We start from the raw sequence: 25,666 nt of genomic DNA on the forward strand, positions 1-25,666 counted from the left end.
CAATAATAATCATCACAAATTTTTTTTTTTTAAAATTTTAATTTTCATATTTATTATGTGATTATTATCAATTCTAAATAAAAAAAAAAAAAAAATTCTTATTCTAATAATTGAAGACAGAATTTTGAACTTATGTAAATTAACCATTTTAAATTCAAAATTTTAAAATAATAAAATAATAATTATAACGCGACTAATTGACTGAAAAAAAAAAAATAAAAGAAATAAACTGAATGTATGAAGAAGGAAAAAAAAAAAAAAAAGAATTTAATTTGTTTACAATATTGTATCACCTTCATCAATACCAAGCATCCTAAGATCATCAGATTCTGGTTGACCATCATCATCATTGTCTTCATTGGCAGCTTGTGTTATTTCTGGTGGTGGTTGATCCATGTACTCTGGTCCATAACCAACACATCCCAGCATACCACTATACATTGATGCATACATATCATCATTATCTATATCATTTTTTTTATCAACAAATTCATCATTTACACCACCAGCAGCAGCGGCTGCAGCTGCAGCAGCTTCATCTTCTGAAGGAAATATAATATTAAGTGCTTCTTGTAAATCTTCAGGTAATGGTTGAGAAGGATCTTTAGTTATTTCTGTTGATTCATGATGTATATGTTCATCAGAAGTTTGTTGAATAATAGGATGATTTGTTAGATATGGAGTTTGTTGAATTGGAGATGGATGAATGAATGGTGTTTGTGCTTGTATACCAGCTGGATATATTGCTGTATTTTGTACAAATTGTGATGTATTTGATGTTATAAAAGGTGATGGTCTGGATGCTGTATAAACAGATGAGGAATTATTGGATTCTGTTGTAAATATAGGAGTTGTTACTGCTGATGTAGATGTTGTTATATTATTATCATTAACTAATGTTTCTTCAATAATAGTATCTTCTGATTGATTTTCAATTTCCATATCTACAACTTGTTGTAAATTTGTTGTTGCTGTTGATGTAGGTGGTATTTGCTGAGATTGTTGTTGCGATGATGATGCTGATGTTGTTGATTTTGGTGAATTTAATATTGGTGGTGGTGGTGCAACAAGTATCTTCATGGCTGGTTGATTTTGCTTCATTCCTATGCTGTTATTTAAAGTAACAGGAGTTGCTAATTTAGTGATGTGTACAATACCAGGTGGATTTATAATATCACATGGTACTTTTGGTGTATCCTCAAACTTACTTTGCACATATGGCAATGGTGTTATATCCTTGTCCGATGGTTTAAAACCATCATCATTTTTTTTTTTAAATAATGGCAAACGTCCAATAAATGGTAATTTACCACCTTTACTTGGTGTTGCTGTTGTTGTTGTTGTTGATGATGTTGCTGATGTTGTTGATTTTTTATTAATTTGCATTGAATTTTTTTTAAATTTTGATATTGATTCATTTGTTTTTTTTTCAAATTTTGATTCATCATTTGATTCATCATCACGTCTATTATTATTATCTTTATTATATTTATCATAACCACCACGTTTTGGTGATGTATCACGATAATTTCTATCACGTCTTGGTGGTGAATCATCATTTCTACGATCTTTTCTTCTGTCATCATAATAATCACGTTCACGATCACGACGTCTTCTATTATCATAATTATCATATCTATTATGATATTTATCATCACGTCTGTCATATTTATTACGTTCATCTTTATAATGTTCACGTGAACGTTCACGTTCATCATCTTTATTTAATTCTTGTGGTTTTGCTGACATATTAACTTGTTGTTTTGTCCAAAATCCCATATGTGGTTTTGGTAAATCATCAGATTTTGGAATATCACTTGTTGTTTTATTTATTATTTGTGTTTTATCATCATCTTTTTTAATCCAAAATGATTTTGGTGGTTCTTTTGGACCCCATGCTTCAATACCTTGTTCAATGCTATTATTATAATTTTTACCATTATCATTATTATCATCATCATTTGTTGTAGCCATATGTAATTGACGATCATTTATTTTATTATCATTATCTTGTCTTGTTTTAACTTTATCACGTAATGAATTTAATAAATGACGATCATTATCTTTTGATGTATCAATTGTATTTTTATTTTTATTCCAATTATTATTATCTTTCATTTTAATACCATGATAATCAATTTCTTCATTTAATATTGCTTGTGTTGATGCTTTCATTTTATTTCTCATTGATACACGTATACTTTTTGACATGTCTTGGTCAGAGTCAGAATTGTCAGTATTTTCAGATCCACTTGTACTGTCGCTATTGCTACTTTTATTTTTTCTTTTTTTTGATTTTTTTTTGTTTTTTTTTGACTTTTTTGATTTTTTTGGCTTTGATGATGACGATGATGATGTTGGTGGTGGTGGTAATGATGGTTGTTGTTGTTGTTGCTGCTGCTGTTGTTGACTTGGTATATCTTCTTCTTTTTGTTTTTTTAATAATTCCAATTTCATTTGATTTTGACGTTCATCAGAAAATGCTTTTTCACGATCACCCATCCAGTCTGTTTCCCAGTGTGGATTTTGTTCAACAAATCGCTGTTAAAAACAAATTTAAAAACAACATTTTGTATTATACATATTGTTTAATATATAAATAACTTAATAATAAAAAAAATTAACTTACTGAAAAATTTTCCGAGTGTCGTTTTGATTTCAAATGAAGACTTGCACAATGAAGATCACCAATCCATGAATCACAGAGCTTGCAGTACCATGCTGTTGCAGCACTGAAGAATTGTAAACCTATAAACAAATTATAAAATAATAAGTTAATTATTATGGTACTTAAATAACAAAAATAACTTTCATTAAGTTCATAAAGAATGACCTTGTGCTCAGCCTCGAAACACTCAAGTCACTGAAAAACAAAGGATAGATACGTTAAAAGATGATTCATATATATTATTATTTTCTTTTGCAAAATAATGTCCGGTATTTTTTTTTTTAAATTCAAATTATCCAACGAAGAACACTGCAAATTTGTATATCAGCCTAAAAATGGAAAGGGAATATTTTCTTTTTACAATTTATTATTATTATTTTTTTTCTTTTCTTTTAGGTACAATATTTTCTTACAATATATTAATTATAATTATATTAATCTAGAAAAAAAAATAATATTTTTTCACTAAAACACAGCACATTATTTTATCACTTTTATCACTTGAAATATTATTTGGATTTAAAATTTGTCTCCACCTAAATTATAACAAAGTTTTTGTAGAAAAAAAAATTATATAAATTTACGACACACAAAAATAATTAATGACGATATCAATGATGTTTTCTTCCAATCCTAGAGTTTTTTTGTTTTTGTATTTTTCAATAACTGTTCCAGTTTTTTTTTTTAATTTTTTTGTTTCGAAAAAATACCAACGCTTAAAAATTGCTCAAAAATATATAACAAATTATATTTTCTATTATAAATATATGTTTCTATTTGTTATGATAAAATAAATATGTAAAATTATTTGTTGATAAATTTGAGACAATTTTTAAACAAGTGTAGACTGGTATTGTTTTAAATTTCTTCAATACATACCAGTGTTTAAAGTGTGTTATCAGTGCACAAGCTACGGAATTGTATACTAATTAGTTTAAAAAATCCATCAAAATATAATCATACCTTTAATTGGTGTCCTCTTGGTTGGTAGACTAGGATGATATGGTACTTCTTTTTCAGTTCCACCACCATTTCTCGGATGCCATGGCATATCGACAATTTTTTTTTCCTAAATAAACATTATTTATTTTTAAAATAAACTTCACATAAAATTGCAATAAGAAAAATAAAAAACAAATAATTACCAAACATTTTTCCTTGTGTTCATTTGAATGTAAATGATTTAAATATTCTTTAGCTGTTTTTGGAAATATATTACATACTTTACACCAATGCATTTCTGGATCATAATGAACAAAATTACAAATTGGCTTTGTATCATCTTCTGATAATTTTTGAATTTTTCTTTCACGTTCAATTTTAATATCTTTATCATTATTTATTGATGATTGTTTATCATGTGATGATGATTTAACATTTATTTGTGATTTTTTAATATCTTCTTTTGGACTACGTGAACGTTTTTGTGGTACATCATTTTTAAATTTAATTTTTAAATCATCAACTGTTACTTTATCACCAATTATTCCAGTAAGCATATCAATTACATTATGAATTGATTTCATTTTATTTTGTATTTCAACCTGTAATATAATATTTGTTATTTTCAAGTTTAATTTTATTATTGTTATTTTTTTATTTAAGTATTTATTACCTGAAGTTTTTGATTTTCTTTAACAATACGAGTATTTTCACGACCACTTTCTTTAGCAATTTCATCACATTGTTCACGTAATATTTCCAATTCACGTTGTAATGTCGTTGATTTTTTAACATATTCATCACGTTGTTTTGTTAATGTTGCTTTTTGTTGTTTTGCTTCAGCAGCAATTGCTGTATAAAACAATTAAAATAATTAATAAACAATATTAATATTTAAAAATTAATATAGCTACCTTCTTTTTTACTATCATCAGATCTTAAAACTGGTGCTGGTAAAATAGTTGGTGTTGTTTCAACAACAACTGGTGGTCTTGATGGCACATCTTGAGATGGTAATACAACTGGTGGTGGTTGTTGATTATTGTAAGCAACTTGATTATTACCAGACCAATTTTGTTGTGGATAATCCTAAATAATTATTATAAAAAAATACATAAATTTTATTATTTATATACACACATTTGAATCATTAAAATCTTTACCTTTATTTTTTTTAATTTCATACTCATCTGTATAATAATTGATGAAAATCATCAACTACAATATTAAGCCACTAATGTAAAAATAGCTTTTTGCAATTGACAAAACAAATGAATAAAAAAAAAAACTTGTGTGTGATAGAAACAAGCTTCGCAAAATGTCAAGTAGCAAATAAAAAAAATTGCGTAAATAATATTTGATTATGTAATAAGTTTGAGGACAATAATTATGACTATTAACTTACACTGCGATAACCAGCTGGAGGTTGTTGATAAGAATAATCATAGCCTTGATTATAATTATAGTTGTAGTTGTATCCTTGATTGTAGTTTGGTAATATAGTTGGTGGTGGTTGACTTGTGTTAGGTGCAGATGGTGGTGGTTGCTAGATAAATAAAACAATGTTTAAACAATAATTTAATAAACAAATATTACAAGTTGCTCTACCTGATATTGATTTAGTACTGGTGCAACATATCCTGGATTACCAGCTCCAGAAGAATTTGGTGGTGGTGGATTTTGTGTTATTGATTTATTCCAATCTTGTGGACGTGTCATTTCCTTATTTCTTCTACGTTCTCTTGAACCAGATCGTCTTTCTCTTGAACGTGATCTTCGAAATCTTGATCTTCTTGGTGATGGTGAACGATCACGTTCATATTTACGTGATCTACGACGATTTGAAGAATCTTCAGACTCTACACTTGGACTTCTGGGACCTTTTCTTCTAGGATCATTTTCCATTTTACTTTTTAGTAATTTATAAAAAGACTAGCCAAATAAAAAAAAAAAACAAAATCTGAAAATTTATAATCAAATCATTAACAACAATGCTTGCTTTTGGTGATTGTTAATTGTTAAAACATTCAATCAAGTTCAATCAACAAAAAATAGATTATTTACACAGTTTTTCAAGCTTTTATTATCGTCTTGAGCAACTTGTCGTTGTCATTGGTAATTTTTTCAATACAGTTTACGCTACATCAACAAATTGATGCGTCAAAATACTTATGCGAAAATAGTGTAACAAGCTATAAACAAAATGAAAAGTTATGTTATTGTTATTTGCATTTGTAGAACATATTTTCAGCATAAAAAAATCATGTTAATTTTTGTTTTTTTTTTGTGTGTATTCGTATTGTAATCGCGGCCATTGCTGATAAATATTTTTCCGTCAACAAAATACAATGCTTAAATAAATTCATGCCATAATGATTATGTCTATGACATCAATGTATTTTATGTTAATAATATACAATAATTTACCTGATTACATATAAAAATAATCGAAGAAGCCGCAATTGTATATTTGGATGACGTGATTACTTCAATCTTTTTTTTTTATTGCTTGTTTATAATCGTGTTGTAACAAGGCTATATTGATGAATAATATTTTAAAACATATGTAAAATTTCAGTAATATAATTATAATATTGCTAGAATATTATTCAGTAATTAGATTTAATGTGATTTATATTAGATCATATTATTGTAGATGAGTACATTTTATTGTTAACAATAATCAATTACAATTTGAATAAGTAATTACATTTTAATTAAATATACTAAGAAATAAGACAAATAATAAATAGACAGCTAAAAGTAATGAATTATAGAAATAAAAATAATATTATTGTATTAGATTACAATTTTAGAAAAGGTATTATGTATTAAAGTATATTTGTATAGTAAATATAAATCTAGTAAAAAGCAATTAATATTAAGCTAATATAAAAATTAAATAAAAATAATTTGTAATATTGTAAATTAGATTTAAGTGAAAGTTGTAAATTAAACTTTTTAAGCCTTTATATGAAGAAATTTATATTAATAAGATTGTTTTTCAATTACCTAAAAATAGACCAAAATAGACCCTGAAATTGACCTGTGGCTAAGTAAAAAATTTGGCTGGTAAATAGATAGGTATTGCTATAATTAAGACTATAAAGATGTATATTTAGCTAAATAAATATCTAGCTGTAAAATCTAGCTAAGGAATTAGCTAGATTAAGCTGGTAAAATTATGTAGATATTGTGTTTGGCTATAATTAAAGCTAAGTAAAAATCTAGCTAAGGAAAGATGTAGCTAAGTAAAAATGTATATAAGAAAAAATTAAGCTGTAAAATAATGTAGATATTGTGTTTTGCTATAATTAAACTAATAAAATCTGTAAGAAGATATTTGAGGAAAAATTAAGCTGGTTAAATTATGTACAGATATTGTGTGTTTGGCTATAATTTATTATAAATTACTTAGATACATTTTACTTAGCTAGATATTGTACTTAGTCTCAATTATAAATATCTACATAATTTTACCAGCTTAATATTTGCCTTATGTACATCTTTTACTTAGCTATAGATATTTACTTAGCTACATCTTTATCACTTAGTCTCAATTATAGCAAAAAAAACAATATCTATCTATATGTTTAACAGCTAAATTTTTCACTTAGCCACTCAATTTTCAGAATTTATTTTTGTTTGGTAAAATAAAATTTTTTCATATAAAGGCTTGAAAAACTTAAAAAACTTAAAAAGCTTAAAAAACTTAAAAAACTTATATCTAATTTACACCATATTTTTCCACACCACAAATCCCTAGATTTTTAAGTTTTTTAAGTTTTTTAAGTGCTCAGTTGGCTGGATAGCCTTGTTGGTAAACCAAACGGGAAATTAATTATAAAGCTATCTAGTGATTAGTTATGGAATTAACAAGACGAGAAAGCTAATCTTCTTGACATTGAATTTTTGGAAAAACACTAGATATTAACTAGAGAGAAGCCATTAATTTCCGGCTGTTTTTTCGACGCTGTTTTATTTTTACCTGTAAAAATAATATAATAAATAAATCAATATTTAATATCAACATTCCATAAATAAGATTAATTTTTTTTATGTGTATATTAATGTGATTTTTATTTATAATATTGTGTGTATTTTAAAAATAAGTGCACGTGGATAAAAAATACTTTGGACAACAAGCCGACATGACGCTTTTGTGTGTGTATCATCAGCAAATAACGACAAGAGACAGTCACATAAAACGACAACGAAAACACGTCGATTGCATAAATAATAATTTTATTTCTTATGAATAATTATTTGTTCAATTATTTGTAATAAAAATCATACAATTATTATAATATTAGAGTTATTAAAAAGTTAAAAAAAAACATTGATAATCATATCGGAATAATATAGAGAAAAAAAAAAAAAGTTGGTGAAAAAATAAAAAAAAACAAACGGGTTTAAGAGCGTGGATATCAAACAATTTAATTATAAATTTGATATATTTAATTTAAAATATAAAAAATAGCTAATTATATTTTTAATTATCTAATTGTAGTTATAAGCTTGAATGTTTACATTTGGTTGTGTATTTTTATCTGGTTTTCATAAAAGTTAACCTAGTTTAAGTGATTAAAAAAAGAGGATAAAATAAAAAAAAAAAAAAAAAAAAAAGAGTAGTAGCGCGATAATGGAAGAAGTAGTTGCTGAGGTGAATGGCGGGAACGCTGAGATGGCGCAGGATGATACTAACCTCGAAACAACAGATACAACTGAGTCCGAGGTCACAGAAACTTCATCAAAAACAACAACAACAACAACAACAGAATCACAAGATGATACAACAGAATCGCCAGCAATAAGTACAACAGCAATATCAACAACACCATCAACACCACCACCATCAACAACACCAACAGTAGCATCAGTCAACAATGACACTACTGAGATTGAAACAACAATAAAAATGGAAGTTGACGAAGTTAATGGTGATGTTAAAGATGATGAAGCTGTTGTTAAAAAAATTGGTAATTCAACAAAACGTAAATTACGTAAATCGAAATCAAATTCAACAAGTAGTGTTGAAACTGACACTAAACTTAAAACAAGAGGACAAAAACGTAAATCACCAGATTTAATTGATAATAATGTTTCGATAATTAAAACTGATGATTCATCAATTGATGATGATTTTTTTGGTTTTGATATTACAAAAATTGATGATAATCGTGCTTTTCAAATACTTCAAAAACTCATTGGTAATTATAAATTTTTAATAAGTAATTTAATTTAATAAAAAATACTTTGTTTTTGTTTATTAATTTTGATTAATCATTCATGCTTGTTTTACAGCTGAAACTGAATCTGGAGAAATTTCACCATTAATGTCAAAACGTAAACGTTTATTACCAAAATTAAATCGTCAAAAAGATGATAATAACGAAATGATAATTGATAATGATGTTAAAACAAAAACCCAAATTGAAACAGATAAATTAAAAAATGATGTTAAAATTATTAATAATAATACTACAATTGATAAAACATCAGAATCATTAAAATTAAATGAACAACGTTCAATTTACACAGAACCATTTAAATATGGTTGGAGACGTGAATTAATTTGGAAAGGTTTACCAGATTCAAATCAAAAAAGATCAGCAGATATTTATTATTATTCACCAAAAGGAAAAAAATTAAAAAGTTTAAAAGAAATATCAGAATGTTTAACAACAAAAGAATTGACACTAGATAATTTTACATTTATTAATGAACCAATTGGTGTTAAAGATCCAGCATTGGAAATAATAAGAGATGCTAAAAGACTTAGATCAGATTCAACAGGTGGTACACCATCAAAAAAAATTGTTGCTACAAAACGTACATCAATTAGTAAAAAATTACCATCACCAACACAAGTTGTTGTTACTTCTAAAACACCAACAAATAAATTATCATCACCTAAAAATAATGCATCTGCTGGCTTTAAAGTCAAAATGCCAATTAAAAGAAGTTCTATAAAAAGTAAAATATATATTATTAATTTAGATTGACTTATTATTTATTAATTATTAAATAATTAATTTATGATTTTTTACTTAATTATTTATAGAAGATATAAAAACTACAAAAGATCCAGAAATGCTTCCACCACAATGGTCATCATCATCATCAACAACACCATCACGTAAATCTCAAGGAACAACAGAAAAATCATTATCACCTAAAAATAAAAAACTACCAATCAAGTGAGTAATTTAATATTAATTTTTTCTATTTAAATTTATAATAATGATACTCCAAAATGAATAAACAATTTTTTTGTTTATAAAAAAAATTAATTTACATTTTAATATTTGAAAAAAGATAATATGAAATTATAAAATATAAACGAAACAAAAAAAAAAAAATACCAACCATTACCTTGTTCCCCTGTCCCACGCACGTTTTACAGAGCCAAACTACAGGAACCATGCAGTATTAAATGTTCATTGAGTATGGGACTTATACCTGATCTTCGATGCAGTATTTGTCTTTGTCTTTATCATCTAAATTGTGTTGGTGGTACTGATAGTTTGACAAAAAAAAAATACATTTGTAAGGTGAGTAGTTTAATTAAAAACAAAAAAAAAAAGAAAATTTATAAAAACACAAATGAGAATGAGCAAAAAAACAATATGATGATAAAATATATAAAATTCTTAGAATTGTCAACGACCTGGAGAAACATTAGCACCACTGACAAGTACTGGAATAACACCACCACCATTAATACCAATAAGTATGATTGGTACACATAGTGCAAAATCAAAATTTTCAACAACTGGTTTAACACCATCAATAATACAAAAGCCAACAAAAACCGATAATGATAATATAGTATCAAATAATAAATCATTAAAAACAAGTAATTCAACAAATATCATTGATAAAAATAATAAAGAAGAATCAATTAAAAAATCATTAATTAGTCGTAGAAAAGAATATATTCATGGTCATGATGGTTCAGCACTTAGACCAGCACAAAATATTGCAATACTGAATGCTAAATCTTACATTGTTATACCTAAAAATAATGCAATGTCTGTACAACCAGCACTTAAATCAAGACATAGTTTGTCTGATAAATCTGGTTATTATCAAGATAATTTATTGAATGATTTGAATGAAAGAAATATTATTGACAAAAAAAATATAACAACAAAATCATCAGACAATAACGAAGATGATTTGGAAAAAAGTAAAGAAATTATTCAAGATATTATTGATGATGAGAGGGAACAAAGAAGATCACTTGAACCTTCTTGTGATGATGATGTTGCAATTGATGAAAATAAAAAAGATGAACCTATGGAACAAGATCCAACAATTCATGATGTTAATGATAATAAAAATGAAGAAAATAATCAAATTATTGAGGAGAAAATATCAGAGGAGGTTAAAGAAAATCTTGAGATTAATAATGACAATGATGAGATGAAAAAAAATAATGATATTGAAAAAGAAAATATTGAAGAAAGCAATAAAAATTTAGAACATGATACAATTGATAATTCGAAAATAATAGATAAAGAAAATGAAACAAATATAATTGATAAAAAAGAAGAAAAAATTTATAACAAGTAAGTGAAAAAAATTAATTTTTATATTTCAATTATTTAATTATTTTTAAAAATTTCTTCCTCGTGAGGTTTTGGCAGTTGCTTTGGCTATTTTTTTTTTTTTTTTTTACACAGCTTTTTATTATTTTCATTTAAACTAATATATATATTATTTATTTTTTTTTTCATTTAAAAATACTTTAAAATAAACTTTCTTAAAAATGAGTTTGATTGTTTTATTTTACTTTTTTTTTTTTCTCATTACTGAAGCACACTGCCTTAGCTAAATAAATTTTATTTAACAATGACAACAATTTAAAAGAAAAAATAAAAAAGTGCTTCATTTAAGAAAAGAAAAAAAAAAAAAAAAAGAAAATCTAATTCATTTTTACTTTTTTATATTTGCAGATAAAAAGGCAAGCCAGAACAGAAAGTTTTTTTAGAAAAAAAAGAAAAAAAAATATTATTAAAATTTAGTGCGTTTCCCAATTTCTTATTTAATCCACTTCCAAATCCTCAAAATAATTTTACTCTTTATTTCAAGCCTTGTTGTATATTTATTTGTATTTTTTCTTTTTTTTTTTTTTTCGAATAAAATTATAAACTTTTCTTTAATAACGTGTAAAAAAAAAAAAAGAAAGAAACTATTAATTAGAAAAATTAATAATAAGTTATTGTATTATTTATGATTACAGAAAAAAATTGCCAATGGAAATGAATCCAAGGGACTATTTCATGGTATCAGTGTGTGCTGGTTACAATGCATTATCTCGAATATTCCAGTATCTAAAAGTTCAAGAATTACTTCGTGCATCACGTGTATGTAGAATGTGGCGTGATATTGCTGCTCAACAAGTATTATGGAAAACAGTACGTATGAAAAATAGCCAAGTAACTGATTGGGATGGTCTTGTTGCTTGTTTAAAACGTCATGGAACACAACATTTGGATTTACGTAAAATGATTATATCAGATGAGCCAAATAATTGTTGGGATAAATTTATCAAAGTCATACCAAGTGTTGCAAGTATTAAAAAACTTGATTTATGTCGTTGTCCAGCAAATGTCGTACAAGATATTATGAAAAATTGTCCACATATTGAAATATTAAACGCAACGTCAATTCAATGTCAATCATTAAATATTGATACAATTGAAAATATGACTAATTGCCAAGAATTAAAACTAAAAGCATTAAATGGTATGTCATTAAAAAATAATATAACACCAATTGAAAAATTAAATAAATTATCATTGTTGAGTTTAACATCAATTAAAGATCTTGGTAAACAAAATATCGAAGCAATTGGATCATTAATTAATTTAACAACACTTGAACTTGGTGAATGTTCTGATTTTCCATCAAAATTTGGTACAGATGTATTATCAAAATTAAATAAACTCGAAAAAATAAGATTAGAAAAAGGACAAAATACATGTTGTACATTTGAAATTATTGATGGTATATCTAAACTTGAAAGTATACAACAAGTTGAATTAATTAATTTTGATATTAAAATTGGATTTGATAAGTGTATTGCATCATGTAGTAATATCAAAAGATTATTAATAATACCAACATATGTATCACAGTCAGCAACATCTAATAACATGATACTTAGTGGTGTTACTAAATTATCTGATACATTGACTGATTTTATTTGGGGTATAACAACTGAGTTACTGGGTGTTACTGAATTATTTGTCTCACAATCAGCTGATGCTGCTAAACAAAAATCATTAAAAAATTTAATACCAGTTTCAAAACCTGTACCGTGTTACAATTTAATTGAAAATATTCAAGATGATGTTCCAGTTGAAAAAGGTATTATTAATCATCATTTTATTATCATCTATTATTATTGAATTAATTTAAATTATTTATATTTTAATTATTGGTTTTTTTTTTGTTACAGATAAAAAAGAAGGAAGTACAACGAATCCATCAATTGAAGTTTTGGCGTTACATCAATTAACTAAATTACTTTTGGCAGCATTACCTAAAACTCGTATAAAAATATTGACAACGCCATTTGCAGCAACGTGGCGACAAAGTATTTCCGACACAATATCGCAGTGAATAAATTTATATCCCTCTTTTTCCTAAACTTTTTTTTTTTTTTTTAAATAATAAGAATCATAATTATGCCTAGTTAATAAAAAATAATACATAAAATAAACAGCGAGAATAACTATGAACCATAATTAACAATAAATTTATATACATTTAATGAAAATATTTATGTTTTGTTTTTCCATTTTGTTTATTAATTTGGAATTGTAAATAATTCATTGTTGCAAATTTTTTCTTTATTAAAATTTGGCATAATTATGAAAACTGTAATTGGAATAGAAAAGCTATTGTTTTTTTTTTTTTTTTTTTTTTCGATTTACAATGAGTTATTTAGAAATTTAAGAATAATGTTTAATAATATTTTGGAGTCAATAGAGACTACCATTTATAAAATTATTTTATCACAATCAAATTTTTTTCTACATGAAAAATAAGGAAAAATAGTAATTGGTAAAATTGTAATTGTTTTATTTTTTATTTGTTTGCCCTCTTATATATTTGATTAAGTTTTTAATGTAAAAAATTTATAAATATATATTGAGGATTAATATTTTGGAAAAAAAAAAATAAGACATTGTTTATTTCGATATTATAAATAAATTATAATTAAGTAAAAAAGAATTAAGACAATATTATAAATAAAATTCACATTTCATATTAAAAAACAAAATTTATTTCTTTTATTTTTTTATGGAGTTTTTTAACGTCAAGTGTTCTATTATAAAAATAACACGTTGCTTATTTCAATGTTAAGTTAGTATTTAAAAAATTTAATAATACTTCCTTTAGCATTCTATATTCCTGATAAAAAATAAATTAAATCTTCGAAAATTACTTCTTTGATTTTCTGTTAGCTTGATATTTTTAGAGAAAAATTTTACAGATTCGTATCAGGAACATAGAATGACCAAAGAGGTATTCGGTATTTCTAGGAATTTAACTCCTCGATTTTCTATTTGCCTGATATTTAAAAAAAAAAAAATTTCGATTTGTATCAGGAATATAGAATGACTAAAGAGGTATTCGGTATTTCTAAAAATTTACCTCTTCGATTTTATATTTGCTTGATACTTTGAAAAAAAAAAAATTCAATTTGTATCAGGGACATAAGATGGCCAAAGAGGTATTCCGTATTTTTAGAAATTTAAAAAAAAATTTCGATTAGTATCAGGAACATAGAATGACTAAAGAGGTATTCGATGTTTTTGAAAATTTACCTTCTCGATTTTATGATTGCCTATTAATTTCGAAATTTTTTTTTGAATTTAAAAAAAAAAAAAAAAAAAATTATATTAGTAACAGGAACATAGAATGACTGAAGAGGTATTCGATAATTTTGAGAATTTACATTTTCAATTTTATATTTGCCTGATACTTTGAAAAAAAAACGGGGGAAAATAATTTTTACACTTTAGGGCTTTTTTTCCGATGGCGGTGCTTGAAAAACTTTTTGTCAAACCTCTATATTGAATATAATTCATGGCTAGAGATCTCTATTCTCTAGTCTTTTTTGGAGCCAAGAGTCAAGACAGCCATTCAAAAGTCGAAACTCGGTTGGTCAGTCCAGTCTAGGCAAGATTGTCTAAGAACTAATTTTACTAATAAATTAATATTTGTTGGTGTAACTTGGTTATGTGTAGTGAAAAACAGTGCTTAAAAATCTTTTGATCTTTTTAAATATAATAATATAGAGAAATAAATAAATATTGAACCAAAACTTGATTAAATTAAATATTAGACACCACATTTTAATTTTATCGATGAGTCTTACAAGATTACGTAAATGTAAAATAATACGTAAGTGGTAAAAAGGATGTGTAAAAAATCTAAGGATCGCATACAAGTTATATTTCAATAGGTGCCTTCAACAAAAAGAATAATATGGTTTGTACAAAATGTTTTTTTTTCATCAATCACCCTGCTTCTAGATCAAATATTAAATAATAAACATTAATTATTTTTTTTAGACATACTATCAGTATTATAATGATGACGCCAAAAATACGACGATTGATTTTGTTAATGATGATTGCCTGGCTAAAATATTCACGTATCTGTCAGTATGTGAAAGATCAAAAATTGCTTTAGGTATGATAATTATATCATATTAATTATTTCATTTTTTTAAAAATTATTTTGTAATGACTATGAATTTTTTTTTTTTTTAGTTTGCAAGAAATGGAAACAGGCTTTTGATTATTCTTGGCAGAATGTAAAAAAACTTGAACTAATCCATTGGGAATATAATGAGTGTCCAAGTTATTTGAAAAAATATCCAGAAATTTATGGACAAGTACAGTTTTTGAGATTACTGCTTGAAAAGTGTGGTCGTTATTTAACAGAATTAGATTTGTCAGCCCATGGTTATGATGACATTGTGCCAGTTGTTAATGAATCTTGTCTAAACCTCGTAAAACTTCGTTTGAGATTCAAGAATGTAGAACCTCCACTTAATGCATTTTCACGTCTATCTAAATTGAAAGTATTAAAAATTATATTTCAACATGTTGATAATAAAAATTATATACCTGATACATTAATTGATTCATTGAGAAACGTTGCTGGTACATTAACTGAACTGACTTTGTCAAATTGGAACAAAGAACTATTATATAAAGGCTTAAGAATTCCAGAATCATTCATTCATGTACGTTAAACTTTATATTTATTACAAAAAAAAAAAAAATGAAAAATATTTTTTTTTATTCTTGCTATATACTTATGGATAATTTTTTTTTGCAGGTTATTTCTCAACTAAAGGCCTTGAAATCAATTGAAACTGCTGGGATATTGATTGATACAAATTCATTCATGCATCTGAAAAAGTTGGGAATATTAGTCATCAGTCACGATTATCGGTGGCTTCCCAAAAATATTCACAACACATTTCGGTATAATAGTGTTAAGATGCTGGATTTACAGGATTACCAAACTACAGATGATTGTTTATATACTCTAGCCAATTGCTTGGAGAATTTAACTACGTTGACGACATTATGTAAACAGGTAACCGATGCTGGTATAGTAATTATTTCAAGGATGAGTAATTTAACATATCTTAATCTTCGTGGCCCCAGTTACGTCACCGATTCTTCAATTAAATTACTTAAAAATTTAAGAACTTTACATTTACCATACAGCAATAAAATTACTGATCTTTCAATCACGGAAATTTTTGAAAATTCACCAGAGATGAAAACGCTTTATTTTGTAGAATCAGCTCTTAGTTCTGAGTTTGTAAAAAAAGTAGCAAAAATATCAACAAATCGAAAAATATCATTGCAGTTAGGTCTTTTATATATACCTGGTATAAAACAATATGAATCGAAATATTTACGTCTGGTTCTAGTGAATTCATTAAAAAGAAGGGTGTATTGGTCAATAAACTTCAAGGATATATGAAAATTAATTTTAAAATTACACAAGAAATTATTCAGTTTATTTGATTATTTATTTAGTTTATGTATAAGAATATTATTTTTAAGCCATTATTATTTTATGAAAACTAGTTAATAATTTATAATTTAGACAATTTGTAATTTAGTAATTAGCTATTGGATAAATAAAGAATTCATATTATCTTATCTTTTATATATTTCATTCAATTTTTTTTTGTTATTAATTTGATGATTTTTTAAAAGCTACATTTTCAATGTTTTTAAATTTTCTAAACTATTGAATACATTTTTTTTTATTTTAGACATTTGTTAAAAAAATTAAATTGTTATCAGGATAATAGAATGGGCAAAGAGGTATTCCATAATATCAAAAGTTTACCTTCTTTTTTTTATGTTTCTCTAATAATTTCAAATTTTCTATATATTTTTTTATATTAAATATTATTTTTCGTTATTTATTTATTCGAAATAGAGAAACACTATGATACAAGATGAGAAAAAATCCCTCTATCAGAATTTTTATTTTACATATTTGAAAATTAATTAAATTGCAGATGATCCATGAAGAACATTAAAAATTGAGTAGGAAATTCGAATAACCTGTAAATCAGAAATTATGAATGATTTTATTGAAATATTAATTTTGATATTAGGTTTTGATAAATTACATTATTAAAAGAGTTCATTGACAGAGGAATTATACGTCCACTTATAAATTGAACTGGTTTTTGACTTCTACTCATTATAAGTACAAGACTTTTTTGAGTAGATATTGTCAAGGTTGTCCAATCCATGCTATAAATTGCATCACAAATTTGAGAGCTCTGTTTATAAAATATTTAGTGTTATTTAATTTTTATAAATTCATTTTTGTTTAATTAAAATTCATGTCTTACCTGAACAGTTAATTGATTCCCTGCAAAACATGGAATGAATACTTGAGAAATCATACTGATAAGGTACAAAAATACAGATGCCAAATCAGGACTAAAAGTATTTAATTGTGATAGCCGAAGAACACTCATACACAAAACCAATGAACTCACTGAATATTGAAGAAAAATACTCGTTCCAAAAATACTATTATTTTTTTTAGAAAATCTGTAATAAAATAATTTCTTATAATAATTTATGGATAATATACCTTCTCCACTTTCTGTTTGTCTATTTTTTTTTTCGTAATTTATTACTATTGGTATCAGAAACTTAAAATGACTGAAGAGGTATTCGGTATTTTTTTTTAAATTTACTTTCTCGATTTTCTATTTACCAAATACCTCTTCAGTCATTCTATATTCCTGATACGACTCAGCAATTTTTCGAATTCGAAACTACTAAATTATTCTTCATGGCGCTGAAATTTTTTTGTCTATGATGGGGTTGAGCCATCCTCATAATTTTTTTTTTTATTAACTTGTTTAGGATGTGGGCTAGTTTAGAAAAAAAAATTACAATTTTTGAAATGGTCAAAAGAGGGTAGAGGGTGGGTTTTAACTATTTTTATTTTTTTTGTCTATGATGGGGTTGAGCCATCCTTGTAATTTTTTTTTTATTAAATTGTTGAGGATCTAAGCTAGTTTAGGAAAAAAAATGAGAATTTTTGAAATGGTCAAAAGGGGGTAGGGGGTGGATTTTAACTATTTTTTATTTTTTTGTCTATGATAGGATTGAGCCACCCTCGTAATTTTTTTTCCTAAACTAGTTTAGATCTTAGAAAATTTAATGAAAAAAAAATTACGAGGATGGCTCAACTCCATCATAGACAAAAAAAATAAATACAGTTAAAATCCACCCCCTACCCCCCTTTTGACTATTTCAAAAATTATAATTTTTTTTTCTCAATTAGCTTAGATCCTAAACAATTTAATAAAAAAAAAATTACGAGGATGGCTCAACTCTATCATAGTTAAAAAAAATTAAAAACCAGTAGTCGTCGTAGAATCGTATAAATCCACCCTTTACCCCCTTTTGACCATTTCAAAAATTCCCATTTTTTTTCCTAAACTAGCTTTGATGCTAGAAAATTTAATAAAAAAAAAATTACGAGGATGGCTCAACCCTATCATAGACAAAAAAATTATTTAGCCACCAACCTCTGAATTTGTTCTCTTTCAATACGATGTAACTTATTCCAGAGGGTTGTTTGTTTATATCTGTGACTTCTTTGGGGTATATTAATACTTAATTTATAATTTTTAATAAATTTTATTAAATTTCATATCATTTTTAATTATTTATTCATGTTGGGGCCTTGGAACCCGAATCATCCCTGGATCAGAAGATTCGAGACGCTAACTTAGACACTAATTTCAGCGCCATTTATTCTTCTTGTAATTTATAAAAATAATACCTAACTCAATTATTTGAATATGATGACTAACACATTCACCAATTTTTTTAGCCTCTTCACGTTTAAGATGCTGACTGTTTATCATCACATTATTATTACCCCCAAATTTATGAATTTTTTTCTTCAATGATTGTGGTAATTTTTCAAATCGTAAATTAAGTAATTCAAATTGTGCACATGTTTGAATCATCATTGCTGGAGCCAGTGTATCATAAGCAGCATGCAAAGATGCATCAAAACCATGAGCAATAACTTGATGTATATATACCATCCAAAAACGAAATTTACTAGAGTAATCAAATGGAATCCAGGCATGATAGTAAAGTTGTTTCATTGGTATATCTCGAAAGAAACTTGCAATTGTCAAAGTTGTTATTGTACAAACAAAAAGACAAATATAAGCAAAATTCATTCGTCTGAAAAAAAAGAAAAACTCATCAATCATATAATTAAAAAAGGAAAACAAATGTGTGTTTTTTTCGTGGAGAAATATTTCCGAACGTTCCTCCACCCAAAACGATTCGGAGAAAATTCGGAAAAAAAATTTTATACCTTTCTCTACTCATTTCTCCGGAATGGTCACTCTTGGAAAAAATTCGGAGTAATCACGGAGAAATTGAGGAGAAATCGCGGAGAAATATTTTTACGAATGTTTTAATTTAAAAAATTATAACTGTATATATTTTTTCTGCTCTATTCTTTTAACCCCACCTTCCCCTTATTTATTTATATAATTTTTTTTTGGTATACAAACTTGATTTTGTTGTTAAATTTTTGTTGTACAATTTGTTCATCTTCATCTTGTGGAATACATGGATGACTCTGTATAATTTTCATTAAATTAATAATAGTTTTTCTCTGCCAAATAAGATGAGCAGCTTTAACACCAGCTCCAATTGTTGATAACAGTATAAATGCATTATTAATAAATTGTTTTAAATTTTTAAATGACACAAATAAATCAATAATTTGTGATAATGTATTTGTATAAACAAGTATTATCATAAAAATAGTATATACACTGTAAATATATTGTTTCCATTTTGAGCTATTTGTCGAGGGCCATACACCCCAGAAGTTGAGAAGAGTAAAACTGTATGGCAGCATATATGTTTTGTAAATATAAAAATAAATATTATCAAGTAATACTTGAAAATATTTTGAAATAAAATAAAGAGAAATATATACGGTGGATAGTGGGTGTATTCATGGAGTTATGAATAAATAATAATACCTAGGATAGCCCCTTCTATTTTTTAAATAGAATTTTTATTTCTACGATATTATTTTTTATTCTTGAAAAAAAAAAAAAAATATATTGTCACATGTGGTCATATTCCTACTTGGTTTATTATTTATTCATTTTATTTTTCTATTTTTTCCCTGCCTCCCTATACCTCGAAGAAATTCATTTTTTTTATTTTACAATTTTCCGAATGCAACAACCCTTCTGCAAATAAATATATATAGACGATAGGGGATGCAGTTTTTATTTTCAATTCTTCGAATATGTATATACGGTATTCTATTGATAGAAATAATAAAAAAAAAAAAAAAATTGCGCGGTTTATCATATTTCGTAAGTCATTCGCGTGTTGTTGAAGCGAGTGGTCGACTTGTTCTTCTCTCTGATATTTATTTCTATGATATATTTGTTTTAAAAAATGTGTATACTTTTTTTCCGTGCAAGAATATATTTTCTAATTAAACAGTAAATAATTAAATTGAAAAAAAAAAATAGTGTATAGTGTTTTAGAGAATTAAAAGAGGATAAAATTAATAAATAATTTTTCTAATTTCATATCATCATTAGAGAAGTTTTAAAAAATTGTGAATATTAATTTAAAATAAGCTAAATAATTAAGTGATTGTTAAAAAAAATTTATTAGTAAAATTATTGTTTTGAGGTGAAAAATATGGCTGAGTTATGTGAACCTTGTGAGTTTAGAAATGACAAAAAGCTGGAAGTTAGTTTTTTAGTGAATTTTTTTTTCATGTGGTTTTTTGTCATTAAGTAATCGATAATACCATCTGGAATTTTTTAAATTTTCGGTAAGTAGGTATATATAATAATTGAAAAAATAATAATAAATTTATTGTGTTTTTTATTGTATATGATTAATGTATGTACTTTGATTCATTTTGAATTATTTTTTTGTTTTAATAATTTAAATTTACATGAATTTATAATTTAATTTACCGCATGTTTGAGGGGTTTATTAAATTGCTTTTGAACATAGATTTATACATTTGTTTATATTATTTATACACAACATAAACTAACAATGCCCTCCGTATTTTTTTTTTTTTTTTTGTCATTATATTCCAAACACTCAGTTGAAAATTCTTTTCAAAAAGTCAGTGTACTTTTATCATGAAATTATATGACTTGAATTTGATAATTTTTTTAATTTTGGGTTCATGGCTACCTCAAAAAAATATCGGTTTACGAAAATTTCGATTGTACTGTTTTTATTCTATTATTGTAATGATGTTACAATTTGCATTGTTGATATCACAATTAATAACAATTGCATTTCAAACAACACAAAAAAATTCAAACATCATAGAGACTATTACGATGGCTCTCCTCATGTTCATAACTAGTGCAAAGCGTATCAGTATTTTAATTTATCAAAATAAAATTATAAATATTAAAAAAATTATTACTGAAAAAGTTTTTATTAAATTAAATCAAGATGAGAAGAAAATTTACAAGAAGTATCATCGAATTTCCATGTGAGTATAATTAAAATTTTCATATGAATTTTTATATTTGATTCGTATAATTTTTTTAGGTGGTTGACAATGATTTATATGATTAATACTTTAACGACTGCAGTTTTGATAATAAAAAGCAAATTAAATTTATCATTTTATCCAAATACACCATTTAATATTGGCTTTTCTTTGAATATTACAAATCCAATTGTATCTGAATTTGTTGGTTTATGTCAATTGGTATCATATTTTATTGGAAGTTTAACACATGGCTGTTATAATTCATTTTTTTTGAATATGGTGTTGATTATTTGTACTCATGTGACAGTACTAATTGATAGATACAAAAAAATGATCGATAATTATTTAGAAAATCGTAAGAATTTTCCAAAAATATACAATTCAAAAGAATGTTTAAATATTGAAAGAAAAATAATGAAAAAATTCATTCATAATCATTTGGAAATTTTAAAATTATCAAATAGCATTAATAAAATATTTTCAATTGTTATATTTTTACAATTTGCATATTTTCCAATTATCATTTGTTTGTTTGCGTATTTTGCATCAACTGTTGAGCCTTTTTCTGACTTATTCATCGCTTTGTTTCATGGTATGGTCAATATTACTCTTCAAGTTGCAGCTTGTTGTTTTGCATCAAGTGAACTAACGATTCAGGTATGATAAATGATAATTATATTAATAAAAGATAAATAAATTCATTCTTTTTTTCCACAGTTTGAAAAACTTTCAGATACATTATATGAAGTTGACTGGGTGGATTTTCATATCAAGACAAAACGATCAATGATAATTATAATGATGAAAACATCAAAACCATTTATTTTTGAGTGTGGAAAATTATTTAGACCATCAAGAGAAACACTTACAAATGTTTGTATAATTTATTATAAATAATTTCCATTAATATCAAATTAAAAATAATTTTTTTTTAATTTTATTTTTCATCTAGATACTGAAATTTTCTTATTCAATTTTTAATTTGCTGCGAGCCTAAGCTCTTAACCAGCATTAGACAATAAATCATCAAAAAAAAATTGAGTATTTTTGTGTTGAAAATCAAAATTACTTTTGAAATATTTTGGTTAATAAGTATGTGACAATTTTTATTTATAATTAAAATATTCTATTGATAAAAATAAAAAGAAGGTGTACTGTTGAAAAGAATGAACCTCGTCAATTTTATATAATTTGTTACTATTTTTCATTAGGTAAATTTCACTCGTTGAAATATTATATTGAAAGTCAGCTTTTCAGTAAAAACAGTTTATTTTTTTTGAAGTATTTTTTTGTCATTAACTGATCGATATAATATAATTATTATTGATTGAAAATTCTAGTAAGTATATTCATATTTTATTTATAATAATTGAAAGAAACAAGATTTATTATTCATTGTATATTTTGATTTAATTTACATTATTATTTGTAAATCACAATTTAAATTTTTTATGAATTTCAAAATAAAGTTACAAAAAAAAAAAAGCTTTGTATTTTCAGTTTAATATACAACCATGAAATTGTATGACTGGATTCGTATGATTTTTGTCATATTAGGTTCATGGCTGCCTCAAAAAAATATCGGTTTACGAAAATTTCGATTGTACTGTTTTTATGCTGTTATTGTAATAATGTTACAATTGGCATTGTTGATATCACAGTTAATAACAATTGCATTTCAAAAAACACAAAAAAATTCAAACATCATAGAAACTATGGTACTGGGACTTTTAATGCTAATGACTTTTGTAAAACGTATTAATATTTTAATTTATCAAAATAAAATTATGGAAATTTCAAAAATACTTACACAAAAAGTTTTCATTCCAATAAATCAAAATGAAAAGAAAATTCACAAAAAGTATAATCGAATTTCAATGTAAGTATAATTATATATAAATATTATTATTGAAAAACTTTTATTATTTAATTTAATTACTTCATATAGGTGGTTGACATTTTTTTACATGGTTAACTGTGCAATAATCACAGCTTTATTCGTGAAAGGAAAAGTAAATTCATCATTTTATCCAAATACTCCATTTAATTCTGGATTTTCTTTAAATATTACAAGTCCAATTATATACAAATTGATTAGTTTTTTTCAATTGTCATCATATTTTATTGGAAATCTGACACACAGTTGTTACAATGCATTTTTTTCAAATTTTTTGTTGATTATTTGCACGCATGTGACAGTGTTGACAGCTAGATACAAAAAAATGATCAACAATTATCTAGAAAACCGTAGAAATTTTACGAAAATATACAATTCAAGGAAATGTTTAAATATTGAAAGGAAAATAATGGAAAAATTCATTGAAAATCATTTGGAAATTTTAAAATTATCAGATAAAATTAATAAAATATTTTCAATTGTAATATTTTTACAATTTGCATACAGTTCTCTTCTTATTTGTCTATCTGCATATCTTGCAACGACCGTTGAAATTTTTTCAGTATTATTCTTTACTTTATTTTATTCAATGATACTCATTACAACTCAAATTGCAGCAACAAGTTTAGCCTCGAGTGAAATAACAAGTCAGGTAATATAAACGATAATTATTACATAAATAAAAAGAAGAGTAAAAAACCATTTTAATGTAAAACTTACAGTTTGAAATACTTTCGGATACATTATACGATGTCGATTGGTTGGATTTTCATATCAAGACAAAACGATCAATGATAATTATAATGATGAAAACATCAAAACCATTTATTTTTGAGTGTGGAAAGCTATTTAAACCATCAAGAGAAACACTCACAAATGTTTGTATAATTTATTATTAATAATTTCCATTAATATCAAATTAAAAATATAATTCTTTTCATTTTAATTTTCATTTAGATACTGAAATTCTCTTATTCAATCTTCAATTTGTTACGAGCGTAATTCAGCTTTCAAATTATTTTTCATTTTCAAAATACATCGCGCACACTTTTTTGTTAGAGCAGAAAATATATTTATCATGTCTTGGTATTAAAGTACCAATTTGATTATGATAAAATCACCGCAAACATAACCTTCTAAAATAAAAAACAAACAATCAAAACAATAATATGAAACAATAGTGTCAAGAAAATTAATTATTAAACATAAAAAAACACTAATAAATTAACATGGTAAAAATATCATTATCAATAAAAGCAAGTCTCAATTGCATAAGTGAATTAAAACCATCAGGAAATGATTTTCGTTGGTGTTTAAAATTAACATGCTCCAACTGTGGTGAATCATCTGACAAATGGAATTATTTATCATTGAGTGAAGAAGTGTCTCTTCCTCATGGCCAAGTACATTTTACAATTAAATGTAAACTCTGTTCAAGAATCAACACTGTAACAATAATTGCTGATTCAATAAAACCATACCTAGAAGAGGATCAAGATAAATTCAAGGCAATTGTTACTTTTGATTGTCGAGGTGTTGAACCATCTGATTTTAGTGCCAGGGAAGGATGGACAGCCTGTACAACTGATGATGGAAAAATCTTTCAAGATGTTGACTTGTCTGAAGGTGAATGGTCTGATTATTGTGACAAAACAAATCAACCAGTTATGATTGATGGAATTGAACATAAATTTGATAGAGTTAAATAAATTATCAGCTAATGTAAATTTTTTTGGTACAATAAATTGTTTAACAACGACATAATATAATTTATTCATAATCATATATAAAAAAAATCATCATTTGATGAACAATTTGATACAGAGACATGTAAATTATTTTCAACAATTCTTTGGTTGTTTTAATTATTATACCCTGCACAATTCACCATGTGACTTTATTAAAAATTAAATAATTACTTTAATTATTTATTGTAAATTATAATCATCTTTGTTCTGTTTTTTTTTTTATTTTTAAATATGGAATGTGTTTAAGACAATAATATAGTCAACGAAACAATTATTTTTGCCATTCAAATAATT

General features: G+C 25.3%; 5 protein-coding genes across 5 annotated transcripts; 3 read left to right on the forward strand and 2 right to left on the reverse strand.

Moving 5' to 3' along the window:
* Positions 1–276: 276 nt before the first annotated feature.
* LOC122852781 (zinc finger matrin-type protein CG9776-like) lies at positions 277–6,121 on the reverse strand. Its single transcript, XM_044152778.1, has 9 exons — positions 6,038–6,121; positions 5,219–5,570; positions 5,016–5,156; positions 4,525–4,699; positions 4,284–4,462; positions 3,814–4,212; positions 3,632–3,737; positions 2,630–2,748; positions 277–2,541 (listed from the first exon to the last, which is right to left on the reverse strand). The coding sequence occupies exons 2-9, from the start codon at positions 5,513–5,515 to the stop codon at positions 277–279; spliced, it is 3,681 nt and encodes a 1,226-aa protein (XP_044008713.1). The 5' UTR covers positions 5,516–5,570; positions 6,038–6,121.
* A 1,433-nt stretch (positions 6,122–7,554) lies between these two features.
* Positions 7,555–13,907, forward strand: LOC122852779. The gene is made up of 7 exons (XM_044152777.1): positions 7,555–8,820; positions 8,915–9,586; positions 9,675–9,810; positions 10,017–10,164; positions 10,268–11,184; positions 11,859–12,988; positions 13,080–13,907. The coding sequence occupies exons 1-7, from the start codon at positions 8,253–8,255 to the stop codon at positions 13,241–13,243; spliced, it is 3,735 nt and encodes a 1,244-aa protein (XP_044008712.1). The 5' UTR covers positions 7,555–8,252; the 3' UTR covers positions 13,244–13,907.
* Positions 13,908–15,015: 1,108 nt separating this feature from the next.
* Positions 15,016–15,893, forward strand: LOC122851042. The gene is made up of 3 exons (XM_044150091.1): positions 15,016–15,121; positions 15,205–15,325; positions 15,406–15,893. The coding sequence occupies exons 1-3, from the start codon at positions 15,119–15,121 to the stop codon at positions 15,891–15,893; spliced, it is 612 nt and encodes a 203-aa protein (XP_044006026.1). The 5' UTR covers positions 15,016–15,118.
* A 1,285-nt stretch (positions 15,894–17,178) lies between these two features.
* On the reverse strand, positions 17,179–20,092 carry LOC122852814 (putative odorant receptor 71a). The gene is made up of 5 exons (XM_044152884.1): positions 19,740–20,092; positions 18,991–19,401; positions 17,532–17,736; positions 17,304–17,459; positions 17,179–17,235 (listed from the first exon to the last, which is right to left on the reverse strand). Exons 1-5 carry the CDS (start codon positions 20,090–20,092, stop codon positions 17,179–17,181), a joined length of 1,182 nt encoding a protein of 393 aa, XP_044008819.1.
* Positions 20,093–24,780: 4,688 nt separating this feature from the next.
* On the forward strand, positions 24,781–25,655 carry LOC122852829 (CXXC motif containing zinc binding protein). The gene has a single exon (XM_044152905.1). It carries the CDS (start codon positions 24,854–24,856, stop codon positions 25,331–25,333), a length of 480 nt encoding a protein of 159 aa, XP_044008840.1. The 5' UTR covers positions 24,781–24,853; the 3' UTR covers positions 25,334–25,655.
* The last annotated feature ends 11 nt before the right edge of the window (positions 25,656–25,666 follow it).

The sequence above is a fragment of the Aphidius gifuensis genome, linkage group LG3 (assembly GCF_014905175.1).
Source record: "Aphidius gifuensis isolate YNYX2018 linkage group LG3, ASM1490517v1, whole genome shotgun sequence".
Classification (NCBI taxonomy): domain Eukaryota; kingdom Metazoa; phylum Arthropoda; class Insecta; order Hymenoptera; family Braconidae; genus Aphidius; species Aphidius gifuensis.

Excerpts from the sequence above, each read along its gene's own strand:
- LOC122852829 (XM_044152905.1), top strand. The coding sequence starts at position 24,854 with ATGGTAAAAATATCATTATCAATAAAAGCAAGTCTCAATTGCATAAGT.
- LOC122851042 (XM_044150091.1), top strand. Across the intron at positions 15,326-15,405 it reads AAGATCAAAAATTGCTTTAG|TTTGCAAGAAATGGAAACAG; the intron begins GTATGATAATTA and ends TTTTTTTTTTAG.
- LOC122852814 (XM_044152884.1), bottom strand. The coding sequence starts at position 20,092 with ATGCTGCCATACAGTTTTACTCTTCTCAACTTCTGGGGTGTATGGCCC. Across the intron at positions 19,402-19,739 it reads AAATTTAACAACAAAATCAA|ACGAATGAATTTTGCTTATA; the intron begins GTTTGTATACCA and ends CTTTTTTTTCAG. Across the intron at positions 17,460-17,531 it reads GGAATCAATTAACTGTTCAG|AGCTCTCAAATTTGTGATGC; the intron begins GTAAGACATGAA and ends TTTTATAAACAG.
- LOC122852779 (XM_044152777.1), top strand. The coding sequence starts at position 8,253 with ATGGAAGAAGTAGTTGCTGAGGTGAATGGCGGGAACGCTGAGATGGCG. Across the intron at positions 8,821-8,914 it reads AATACTTCAAAAACTCATTG|CTGAAACTGAATCTGGAGAA; the intron begins GTAATTATAAAT and ends CTTGTTTTACAG. Across the intron at positions 10,165-10,267 it reads AAAAAAAATACATTTGTAAG|AATTGTCAACGACCTGGAGA; the intron begins GTGAGTAGTTTA and ends TAAAATTCTTAG.
- LOC122852781 (XM_044152778.1), bottom strand. The coding sequence starts at position 5,515 with ATGGAAAATGATCCTAGAAGAAAAGGTCCCAGAAGTCCAAGTGTAGAG. Across the intron at positions 5,157-5,218 it reads CAGTACTAAATCAATATCAG|CAACCACCACCATCTGCACC; the intron begins GTAGAGCAACTT and ends TTATTTATCTAG. Across the intron at positions 4,700-5,015 it reads CTCCAGCTGGTTATCGCAGT|GATTATCCACAACAAAATTG; the intron begins GTAAGTTAATAG and ends ATAATTATTTAG.